At 36.0% G+C, this 12,442-nt stretch overlaps 3 protein-coding genes across 10 annotated transcripts in view; 2 read left to right on the plus strand and 1 right to left on the minus strand.

Annotated features, from left to right (window-relative positions):
• Positions 1–23: 23 nt before the first annotated feature.
• Positions 24–3,801, minus strand: LOC121501929 (uncharacterized). The gene is made up of 7 exons (XM_041774553.2): positions 2,580–3,801; positions 1,886–2,526; positions 1,662–1,832; positions 1,026–1,595; positions 520–969; positions 315–461; positions 24–261 (listed from the first exon to the last, which is right to left on the minus strand). Exons 1-7 carry the CDS (start codon positions 3,696–3,698, stop codon positions 123–125), a joined length of 3,237 nt encoding a protein of 1,078 aa, XP_041630487.2. The 5' UTR covers positions 3,699–3,801; the 3' UTR covers positions 24–122.
• A 2,764-nt stretch (positions 3,802–6,565) lies between these two features.
• Positions 6,566–7,093, plus strand: LOC108075474 (uncharacterized). 2 transcript variants are annotated; one of them, XM_017167927.2, is made up of 2 exons: positions 6,566–6,661; positions 6,719–7,093. In XM_017167927.2, the coding sequence occupies exons 1-2, from the start codon at positions 6,653–6,655 to the stop codon at positions 7,064–7,066; spliced, it is 357 nt and encodes a 118-aa protein (XP_017023416.1). In that variant the 5' UTR covers positions 6,566–6,652; the 3' UTR covers positions 7,067–7,093. The 2 variants fall into 2 exon arrangements, with proteins under 2 accessions (XP_017023416.1, XP_070143251.1); XM_070287150.1 differs by having other exon boundaries at positions 6,577–6,655.
• Positions 7,094–8,113: 1,020 nt separating this feature from the next.
• The window catches only part of SKIP (Shal K[+] channel interacting protein), a 163,364-nt gene continuing 159,035 nt past the window's right edge, over positions 8,114–12,442 (plus strand). For 5 of the 7 annotated variants that reach the window (XM_070286349.1, XM_017167804.3, XM_017167808.3 and 2 more), the window contains exons 1-4: positions 8,114–8,219; positions 8,857–9,054; positions 9,120–9,229; positions 9,298–10,202. The gene's annotated coding sequence lies outside the window, so the exon portion shown is untranslated. The remainder of the gene's footprint in view (positions 8,220–8,856; positions 9,055–9,119; positions 9,230–9,297; positions 10,203–12,442) is intronic. The other 2 variants (XM_070286350.1, XM_070286351.1) reach the window with 2 other exon arrangements.

A 12,442-nucleotide genomic window follows, 5' to 3' on the forward strand; every position in this document is an offset into this window, starting at 1 on the left:
TAATTACTTTCAAAAGCGTAATTAATAACATAAAATTGTATCTGCTTCTGTACAGTAGGTAAGTGTAATTATTATTTGAAAAAATTAGTATTTCAGTTTAATAGTAAAAAAGAGCTGTAAGCCTAGGCACAATGTTGTTTGAAAAACTCCCAAATAAGCAGTGATGCTCCAAAATTTGTATCCAGAGAGACGAATTGTGGAATCTCCACGACATAATCTAGCACTGCCGTCACCTTAATAGGTATTCCCTGCTTTTCATGCCTGAGAAACATACTTTATAATTGTGCTTGTTGGAACTATTGCTTAGAACTCACCCCAACACCAGTATACACTTCTTTGGAAACTCGAAATGGTCGAATTTGGGTATGCCAGCAGATCCTTTAGAACTAACCGTTTTATAACCTTCGGCCTGCTTAGCCAGAATGAATTCCACGAGGTTTTCGGACTTTACTTTGACGATGCTGAAATAATCAATGTAAGAGAAGGATTTGCAATTAATTTGTTTGTTTGATTTCCTACCTTAAATTGCCAGAACTAGTCTCCTTTAAATGTGATTCCTCGGCTACAACCAGAGAAATAAATCCAAACTTTTCGCAGGTGCTCCTCAGTGCTGGGAAATCGATTTCCCTACCATGAAAAGAAGCCACTAAAATAAGTTTCTGACCAGCGGCCTTGCCTGAATTGTTAGCTTCCGTGGGAGGGAGTATGAGTCCTTCGGAACGGTTTTGAGAAGGTGCGACTTCCGCGGATAATGCCAATTTTCTTTCAGAAAATGCATCACGAATCTTTCTATATTCAATATATGTAGCGAAATGAACATCGATTTCATCGAAGGCCACATTTGTTATATACAAAATATGGGATGAAGAATCATATTTCCTGATCAATTCTGTGAGCAAAAGCCGAGGAAGCTCGTGAAACTTTTTCCCCAACGCCGCGACTATCAGGACCATCAGGGGAATACAAATGCTTTAAACAAAATAATTAGAGTATTAAATCGTCTTTAGAATTGTGTCATCAGTTACCTTTCTTTTTCACACTCCACAGCTAAATTAGAGAGGATCAATTCAGCGAGAATGCGCGTGGAACGAGTGGATTCCATTGTGAACTGTACAAGGATCAAAAACATTTCTGATAATTTGTTCTCTCCGTTAAGTTTTTCCAAATTTTTAAAAATAAAAATATGAGCGATGGAGAGATATGATTCCTGTTGCCTTGGCTCCAAATTTGGTAATGCATCCAACGCCCAATCGATGTTTTCCACACAATATCCTACCAGGAACTCATGCATAATGTTTATCCCAAGCTGATCGCTGGGCAACAACAAAGTCTCCAAGGATATTGGATCATCGCAATAATCGCGAAGTGTAATCAAAGCAGAGGCAATTCGCATTTTTTGCCTGTGCACCGCGGAGTTTTCAGTGTACTGGGGATGCTCCATCGACAGCTTTCCGTTAATTCTAAGAAGTTCTTTGAACACTTTAGATTTCATTTCATCACTTGAAAAATTATGTAAATGCCATATAGTATGCGATCGAATTCCTGCAGATGAATCGACTATATTCAAGATGTTGTATGCATAAGCGGCCTCAATGCTAAAAGAATGTTTAAAATCGTCACCAAGTTGGCTTAGAAAATATAAGAAATCTAAGCTAACTCACCGTTCCTTTCCTGTGGTGGGTTCTCCATGAAGCAGCAGTTTTAAATACAGGGAAATACTTTGTTTTCCCAGTGGTAAGCAAACATATTTCTTCTGAACAATGAGATTAGTAATGAAGCTTTCAAATTCTTCTTCTGTTAAATTCCTGTATGCGTAGTGTACAACATGATCACTAAGGAAAAATTCAATAAATATATAAAACCAGTTTAAAAGGTAATAGCTTACATATGAGAACTAAATTCAAGACGGGAAATCAGAGCTGGTAGTATCGTCTCGTCCGTAACTCGTTTCTGATGTGATTCTAATAAACGTGCTAAAGCTAAAATGGAATCATATGTTCCCTGTTCTATCAGCTTCAGGGGGTCCAAGTTTAGTTCCTCCAACTGGCCCCATGAATCCAAGTTCAAAGTGAAGAGGTCCACGCATCGTGCCTTCAGGAAACATGTCTCCTCGTCAGTTTGGCAGTCCAGTCTGTCCAGCAAGTGCACTTGAATCTCCTCGAGACTCCTTCCTCTTTGAAGCAACGATGTGTCCACGTTGTAAAACTTTCGATAAAATTCGGTGAATAATTCCTCCTTTTTAGTAATAAACACGAAGCGCAAAAAGCCATGCTTATGTTTGGGAAGAGTTCCCATTTTTGATAATAAACTCGATTGGAAATCACCAATTATGTGACCAATAATAGAATAAAAAAAAATATATATGTCAAAGGATCTCTGGTTGAAGCAGTCAATATGCTCCTCAAAATCTGTGCAGTTATCGATTTTATCTTGTAATCGGCAGTGTTCCTCGTATGCATTTTTCTTATTAACAAACGATTCCACGCAGACAATGTAATCCCTCAAAGAGAAACAGTCGATTGTGTCCTGAAATTAAAAAGTGATATCATTGTCCTTAAACTAACGTAATTAAAATGTACCTTGAATATCATGATGACATGATCCTGAGCTCCGGTTCGAAGAACATTGTTGTCGATGGCCTTAACATTAAGACACAACTTAATAACCAGCTCCTTAGGAACACTCTTCACTTGTTTAGAGTTTAAACTGAGTATCCAGATGAGCAGAGGAACGTTCTCCCAAGAAACTACCACCAGTGCCTCCATGAGGAGTTCCACATTGCCCTTCGCCACAAAATGCTTCACTTGCTCTCCGTTGAGGCAGTTGTCATCCTCGGGATCAAACAACTGGCTTCTGTTGGTGGCCATCAGGAACTCCGGCAGCAGGCCTAAGCGGCAGAGGTGCTCTACACTCAGGTGGCTCAGAAAGTATTCCAGGGTTTTGCGCAGCACCTGAACTCTGTCCTCCTGCAGGAGTCTAATGCAAATGGTTCTTAGCCATGCCAGCCAACGCTCTCCGAAATCGCTGGACATCAGCTGCAGCTGGGGTAGCTGTGTCTCGAGTGTACCCCCAACCAGGTTTGGATCCTGCTCTTCCAAGTCTGCCACGATGACCGCAAAAGCGATCCACTGCTGGGCACTGCACTGCAAACAATTAAGTAAGGCTTCGCTATGCTCTCCACCGATTTCACACATTATTTGGATCTTGCTTATGAGAAAGTAGGATGACTTCCGATCCTGTGGCTCCTTTGACAGCAAAATGGTTCGAGTGGCGTCCAGCAGACGCAGGAAGCAGCCTGCTCCCAGCACACGGACAAAGTCACTGAACAGGTGTTCCAAAATCTGGCCCGCATATGGATGAACACCAACCGAAGCCGAGACCAGGAGGTCGTGCAACATGAGCGCGCCGTCGTCGGCAGGGATTCTGCGCACCTGCAGCTGGACGCAGACGAGGGCTCTGGCCAGCAGGCGGCGGCGATCGGATGTCTCTTCCTGGCTGTCAAAGATCACAGCTGAGATTACCTTGTGCACAAGTTGGGTGCTGCAGAGCAGGTTGTCCTGTAGCAGGCTGTAAATGCTTTGAAGCACGCACTTCAGGCCAGGCTCGTTGTTCCGGAGAATCTCCACTAGCTCGCAGAGTAACTCATCCCGCACGGCCACTCCTCGCTGTAGACATTGAACTTCCGCGTTGAAGTCCATGGTTGACGTCGTTTCTGTTCTGATCAAACTCGTCGCTCGGTTGGAAGAAGAATTTTTCACTTGGGTTTCCCCGAAATATAAACGTGCTTTACCGATGACAAAAGAATTCGATTCCCAGTTTAATCGACATTCAACTCTGTTTTCCCTTTCTATTTGAAAATACAGTATATACCGATAATATGCCATTATTACTATATGTGCAGTTTAAATATATTTAATTTCTTTGAGATATTGACAGAAGTTGAAGTTGGTTATAAAATTTGTAATAATATAGCATAATCATAACACTGTAGCTTGAGCATATAAGCGAGTGAGATCTTTGAATCTGAGTAAGTGAAAAGGCTGCATAAACATAATTATTACAGTGGCTTATGTCGTACAATAATTTTTAAAAGTTTGAACTAGCAAGGATACGCATCTTTAAAATTTTTATATTTAATTGAATCATTAAAATAAATTTTACATTACTTTAACACATTACATAAATTCTACATGTCGAGCCCAACTGTTAACTCACGCCAGTGTTGCCGGGAGCCCTTAACAAGCTAGATTCTTAGAAGGTATAAGCTCAAAATGCAAGAAAACGTACAACAAAATTGTACTTTTAATGTTTTTAATTTAATTAATTTGGTTTCTAAAAGAATCTAAATCTAATTATTGCATTTAACTATTTTAAATGTCTATTTTATAGAATTGTATATGATGTTATTATATTATTTTATTTTCAAAAGTTATCAATTGGGCTCGCAACATATCATCAGAAAATGAGGCAAACTTAATATTCTAATCATACAATTCAAGTAATCATCGGCACTAAAAATACAAGCTTTAATATTGTTAGCCCGTTTTCTTATAAAATAAATCGTTGATGTCATGAATATAATTATTGCTCGAAAATTCTTGTATATTTAAATAACCTATTTTTAAATTGCTTATTCTGTATAAGCTTTTCCACTGTCAGACATGCTAAATCTAGCCTGAAATTAGCTAAATAGACAGCACTGCTGTTATCGCGCGCTCTCTCCCTGTTTGAAGTTCGAACCTCTTTCAAACTTCGAACTCGAAATGCCGCCTATCTGTCTCGCTCGCACGCACCCGGCATGTGAAAGAGAGCTCAAAACACCGAAAGAGATACAAAGAGAACAGATATCAACGATTTGTTAACAATTTGGTTTGATATGATTTTTCAAATATCTTATTAACAATTTCCGCCGATAAAAACAGTTATTACTTTAAAAAAAAATTCAGAAATATATATTTTTTTTATCATACATTTTAAATAATTTTGGATTAATTTTAGAATTTTGCAAGACATTTGGAAATTTTGTAAATATTCAAATCATAAAGTTTTAAAATAACCTTTATTCTAAAGTGCTTAAATTAAAAATCTTATTTCTGCTATTTCTGATAATACTTTACTCTATAATATGTTTATTAATTATTACTAGAGGATAATTTTAATGATAATTATATTTTATGCTCATTATTGTGTTAAATCTGCAAAGATAACTCCCGACTTTGCTTGGAGCGGTCTTTAACAGACAATGGTAAACAAGAATATTTGAAATTATTCTAATTATAAATAATTGAATTTTGTTTTTAAACCTCTGTTATCGGAATTAGGAATTCAAAATGCAAGAAGAACTTAATATATTGAATTGTCGTTAAATATAGCATAAATTTGGGACTGTTCACTTCAGCTTCTTAACATTAACATAACATTTAAGGACATCAATTTATCTTTGCGCAAAGCAAAAATGATGTAAATAAAATTCTTGCGCAGAAAGAGAGCGCATTTTAAAAGAGCCCAAAAAGAGTATACCAGAATGATGAGCGAGTATGAGTCTCATGGTTGCATCCAACATGTAACATGTTCGACAAAGTTACTCTCAAATGTTCAGCTGTTACTCTCACTCGCCATGTTCCATAAGCAACATTATGTTAACAGCCGAATTTACGCTATTCTGTGATCGAGAGCATTTCTATGTTAACAAACAGTTCTCTTTCGAACATTTTACATTCTACATGGGAATTCGACCACAATATTAATTAAATAAATACCAACTATAAATAGAAACTAAAAAATATATAAAAAATGTAAGAATTTAAAGAAAATTAAAGTTTTTTTTTTTTAAATTAAATTAAATAGTATTTCGTTGCCTATTTTCCCGAAATAAAGAGGTGAAACACTTAAGAAAGCTTCAAATAATTGCCACAAAAATTGCTTTAATTATTATTTAAAGTTGTTCTTTTTAATATGTGCCAATTGGTAAACATTTTGCGTAATAATTACCTATAAAATATGTGAAGGCACAACCTCTGGCTAATTAACATATAAAAATTAATTATTTGCTTTTGCGGGGCTTCACTTTTTTCATGGCACATATCGATAATAAAATATAGATGTTCACACTGTTTTGATCACGACAGAAATATTTATTTATTTTAACTATATAAATCAGAAGAGAAATTTAAATGCGTTACGAGCAATAAAAATAAAATATACAATAATTAATGAGAGTAATTAATTTGAATATTTTGTATATTCCTTTTTTGGCGATCACTTTTAAGACAGCTGTTATTATATAGAAATATTGTAAATATATAATAATTAGATTAGAACAATACTATCCAAACAAATAAACAATTTTGATTTTTAAAAAGTTTGTTGCAATAATATGGCTATCGATGTTGATTCTAAAATGGTTACTTGTTTGAAATTTGACTATATGAATTGATAATAAATGTATAACAATGAATTTTATATTTAATTTTATAAGGGTTAAATAATTATGAATATTTTGTAATTATTTTAATAATTTGTAACTTTCGTGATCATTTCAATCGATATTGGCCATTATCGATAGCCTGATCGATAAGGCTAATCTTAGCTCGACGCCAATCGACGCCACCGACGCCAATCGACGCCATTCGAAAAGCTGAAGACGAAAAAAATGGTAATGGTAAGGTTTTTCTGGAACAATTTTGTATACATATTTATATATATTTATGCATTTCAGCCTAAAGAAATAAGTAATGCGTATGCAGCCGGAGTAGCTGCCGGATTAGCGCTAGCGGCAGCCTCCGGCCGCAAGACGATCAAGAAAAAAAACCACAGGGCAGTGGCACGTCGCCGTTTGTTCCTATTGGTCGACATGGAGGTGGAGGCGGCAGAGAAGGACGAAACTATTAACTCTAGAGTCTTCCGTAACGAGTTAATTCGCATCGTTAAGTCGGACTCGGAAATGGAGCGGGTCCTTACCATAATGAACGCGACGATCGGGATCGGATGCCTGGAGGACAGGTTCTTCCGGGCTATAAGAGGCAATCTGAAAGGATTTGCTACCGCAATCGGAGCCAATAAATAAACAATAAACAATGGCGCAACCAATAAAATGGAAACAAAAAAATAAACATTTTAAAATTGTTATTATTTGGTGGGGGATAATCAAAAAACAAAGCACATGCAATTTGGTTTTGTTCAGAAAAAGGCCGTGAAACATGCAGAGACATGATGCAATGTGTATGTATATATGTATATGTATATTCGTATAAGTGTGTTTTTGGCCATACATATGTACATAAAAAACATAATGGGTGCCGTCGATATGTATCGTACATATAGCTTTCGATTAATTGAATGCGGGACGAGAAAAGTTTGTGTGAGCGAGAAAATATTTTAATTACGAGTATTTTATATTCATTTATAAATAAATAAAATTGATTCCCATTTAAACCAAAACAATACAATTCAAATTTCTTATTGTTACAACAAAGCGATGTTTAGTCTGTAATCGATTAATCGTATTATTCAAATACAACAGCTATTCGATTAGCCGATTACTGCCCATTTAATATCGAAGCCTTGCTTCCAGTAGAGCTGGGAAACTATCGATAGTGGCACCATTCGATATTTTCGATGATTTGAAAACGAAAATTCGATACTATCGATAGTATCGTTTTTTTACGATTCTTTTTGCAAATTAAAGTTATAGCAATTTCAAATAGAATTATAATACTATTCAAGAGTTTAAAAATTATGCCATATGTTTTGACTAAGTAATTAACATAAATATTCTATCCAAGCAACTTTGCACAAATAAAATTGTATTACCATTGCTAAACATACGCTTAGACTCTGAAGACGTGGCGTAGACGCACCCTTTCTTTTGAAATTCAGTTAATATTTTTCACCGCCAACTCCAATTTAAGTTAATTTAGAATACATTTTTATTATAAAAAAAAAATATATATATATATATATATTTGTTTGCATTTTTCTTACTAAATTTTAGCAACAAAGCAGAGATATAAAAATAGTCCCGTACTATCGATAGTGATAAAAAACTATCGATGGTGGCTCAAAAAAAGGAAAAAGTCGATACCTCGATAGTACCATCGATAGTTTCCCAGCTCTAGCTTCCAGCCAGTTCTAAAGACGCTGTTGAAAAAACCAAATTGTTTAAACTGTTTAAAAGTAATTGTTACCAATTACAAGTGAATAAATTGAAAAATGGAGATGTGAGTGTTTCGCCTTTATTAAATTGTGAATAAGTACATATGTATATATGTACAAGAGAATATGAATGTGAAACTTGGCTTTAAAAGAAAACCGAAAACCCAAAATGAGCGACATTTTTATTAGTTTTTAGTTAAAAGTGTTTGTGCAATTTCTATTGTTTAAGTTTAATGCAATTGTGCAAGAAAAATGTTCAAGGACAATCTGTGTGCGAAGCAAGACAATTTTCTTATACATATGTATGTATGTATGTATGTTCAAGTTCAAAATGGCAACTTTCGTAGTGCGAATGCGTGTGTGAAGCAAAATGTTCAAGGACAAGACGAAAATGATCATAAACATACATATATACATACATATGTATTCAAGTTCAAGGGCAACTTTCGTGGCCAAAATAAATTTTGTGTGTGTATTTGCGGTATATATTTACAACTACATATATTAAATATTTAAACCAAGTTTGTGATTTTTAGCTAATTTCTTGTTGTCTGCTTCGTGTTGTTGTGTTTTTGGTTTTCTTTTAATGCCAAGTTTCTTATGCGTATGCAAGTACAGTACAGTTTGACAAGAATTTCTTTGCAAAAAAATTTATTAACAAAAACAAGAAAATGTTTAATTTTTCGTTTATATTATGTTTAGGATAAGTGATAGCTATTTATATAAGAAACAAAAATTTAATATTTCAACTTAAAACAACAAAAACATAAACATTGCAATTATTAAGTTGTCAATTAATTGTTTGCAATTTGAGATCACTTCGTGTATTTATACTTATAACTGAAAATGAAAGATCGCTGATGAGGGTGAGTGGTGTCACCCGAAACAGTTTTGAAACAGGTAAGTTTCATATATTTTGAATTTGTAACCGTATAACAAAACCATTTCATATTGTATCTTTGCAGCCCTGCTTTAACGTTACGTCTTCGTTTATGATGTTCAATGGCCAGCCTGTGTTGCCTTTAGTGATAGGATTACTTCAGTTCAATTTTAAAAAATTGTAATCAACAAGGCGGTAAATATTTCATATATTTTGAATTTGTAACGGTATTAACGCGACCATTTATTATTGTATTTTTGCAGCCCTGCAACCAGCACGCTCATACATGTTCGACAAAGATACTCTCTCATGTTCAAATTCTCTTAGCAAAAACCTCTCATTTTGTTCCATACTCTCATGACCAGGTTGTGGGATATATAAAGATACTCTCCATGTTCAGTTCAAAATTTTCTTTTCGGCGGTCCATGACGTCACATCGCACCGCTCCGCCGCGGAAAACGGAAAAGTCGTAACTGGGAACTAAACACCGGGTCTCCCCAAAGAAAAATCCAGAGTTGTTGTGGACCAACTGGACAAGAAAAACGCCGGTAGAAACTCTTCTTTTTTTGGAAATTAAAGGATCGGCGGCAAAACATAAACTCGAGAGTAAATCAAAATATAAAGGAAAAACAAGAGCAAGTGTTGTGATTGAAACGGTGGCAAAACGTGCAATTTAACTGGCAAACAAGCAGGAAAATAACCATTACCATTAACCACTAAAGGCGAGTACAAGGAATCGTGATAACGCAACGGAGAAGCTGGTAAAACGAAGAAGGAGCGGCGCAGCAATTTGTTCATTTTAATCGTCGTGTGTGTTCCTCCAATAAAGAAACATTAAAAAGGTTACTTAAGCCTCGCGAATAAAACAAAAAATACACTCATATGCAAGGTCGTTTGGGTCAAAGTTTGGCAAGTGCAAGTGACAAAAAGAATTTGGATAAATAAATAGAAACCCAAAGGAGACCGGCTCTCGGGCCCTGCTCCTTGTCTCTTGTTCGTACTTTTTGAGCATCGCGTCGCGTAACCCAACGGTAAATCTTCGCCCTACGTGGCGTGTGTGTGTGTGCGTGCCTGAGTGTGCGTTTTTCGGTTTTGTTTTCGTCTCCTCCTTGTGTTCACCAGCCTCCGTCTCCCACCAACTCCTAATTTGCTCTACGAAAAACGAAAAGTAAGTGCCGCTACTTTTATTCCTTCTATGGATAAAGTAGTATGTGTTATTCTAAAAGATTTGCAGTGTGCGTGAGTGTGTGAGAGTGTGTGTGCTGCAGCCTCCACCAAGCGCCGCATTTAAAGGATATTCCTAATCCGTTTTATTGATTGCAGGGCAAAAGGAACGAGAAAGAAACCGACGGCAACAAGAACAACACAGCTGGAGAGCTCAAATTTTATACGTTTGTGTGTCTCTGTATCTGTGTGTGTGTGTGTGTGTCCGTGTTTAGTTGTTGTTCTGGCAATCTGTGCCGCTTTTTTATGTTTTTATTCCTTTCCCATTCTCGTCCTATCCTCTGGGGTTGTAGTTGTTATTCTTTTTTCCTGCTTCTCCATCTGCCATTGTTGCTGTAGTTGTTGTCGGTGATTTTGTAGTGCCTGCTGTTTTCGATTCCTCTTCTAATCTGACTCCTTGCCCGCTTTTTATTGTTCCTCTGCCCACGGATTTCCTGACAAATGTTAATTATTTATGCAACGCTTCCTTCTGCCGTTTCCTAATAAATATTATCATTATTATCCTGCGTTAGAAAGGAAATTCTTTAAATTTAAATATCCTTCTTGAAATTGTCATTTATGCTAAGATTTCAACAATTAACACGAGGAATTGTGAATAAAAAAATTTTAGAAGTGTGATGTTTCTGCAGTACCAGGACTATTCATTTTAATAACGCAAAAAATGATTAAATAACTAACAATAAATTAAAATTTCAAATAAAAAATGTGAAAATTTATTTATTTGAATTTTTTTAGTCAAAATTATTTTAGCCGGGCAAGTTTGTCGTTAAAAAATATAAAAATAAAGTAGAAATTCCGAAATTCTAATGAATTAAAAAAAATATTTAGATTTGTGGCAGTTGAATTTTGCCTTTAGATCAATTATTAGGCAATCTAAAACAAACAAATAAATGCGATAAACAAATACTTCTTATTTTTTTTTATATTTCAAAGTAAATATAATTATTTAAGTAACGCTTACATACTCTTAAATAAACACCATTTAGTTAAGATTAATATTATAAAATTCTGAAAAGGAATAAAAAACCTACATATTCTTAAACAACCTACAAAAAAATGAATTTATAGAATTTTTTATTTATAATAATAGAGAGACCCATGTGTATTACGAATAAGAAGTTTTAAAGCACCTGTCGTGAAAGTGTCAAAATAAACAATTTAATTGCTTACTTTTAGATGCCAAAGCGATTATTTATAAATCTGCGGAACACACCTTTTTGCTCGGCCTCTTTCGCGTTCTTGTTCGCCCGCTTATCTCTCTGCTTATAATACTTGTACATTTTCGCTGCGTTCCATATCTCGGTGAATAACTTCATCAGAAAATTAAGCGAAATATGCCAGGCACCTGCCCCCGTGGGCATAACTCAATAATCACATCAAATGTCGCCACTGGACCGCCTTGAACCCCGGTTCCCCCACTCCCCCATTCTGCCCTCTGGAGCGGAGCAGCGGTTGCAACACCTCCTTAAGAGGTGTGTCCACCGCCTGGTCAGCCCCTCGCCTCACCTGGCTTATACAGCTCCCTGGTTTCACAGTGCCTCCTCAGTTCCTTAGCTGCTCAGAGCTCCCCAGCTAATGCCGCACAGCTGCGCGCCATTTAAGTCGCTGACAAGTGTTTTGCCGGCATCTCCGGAATGCGACGGAGACGAAGAAGTCCAGGGTCCGGGCCACAGAAGCCGCGGCGCAAAAAGTGGCAGCCAACATTGCTACCAATTATGCGATAAGCGAGCGAAGCCTCCTCAGCACCTGATGCTGTTGCTGTTGCCGTTGCTGCTGCCGTTCGCCGCACAATTGTGAGAAAACTTTAGGCAAATACAATGCGGGCCCGCAAATTAGAAGCTTAAAGTTTTGAGTTTCACACAGGAGTTTACTTTTTACAGGCTGCAGGCTATTAAAGCTAATTTGAAATGGCTGAAAGATGCAAACGATTTAATAAGGTATTTCAGTACTTAGTTATTTGACAATGAAATTAATAAATGAGAAGATTTTTAAAAAATGTTCTTAAGATAAAAAGAAGCATATTATCTTTACCATTACAATTATTTAAACAATTTTAAACAGTATATCAATTAGAAATTAAGTATAGGTATAAAATATTAAAAAAGTGTAGAAATTACCTTTCAAGTTCCCTATGAAAAGCAAAAGTCGCTGCAGCGTTTACTCTTTCCACAGTTTTCAATTAAA

This window comes from Drosophila kikkawai, chromosome 3R (assembly GCF_030179895.1).
Source record: "Drosophila kikkawai strain 14028-0561.14 chromosome 3R, DkikHiC1v2, whole genome shotgun sequence".
Lineage (NCBI taxonomy): Eukaryota > Metazoa > Arthropoda > Insecta > Diptera > Drosophilidae > Drosophila > Drosophila kikkawai.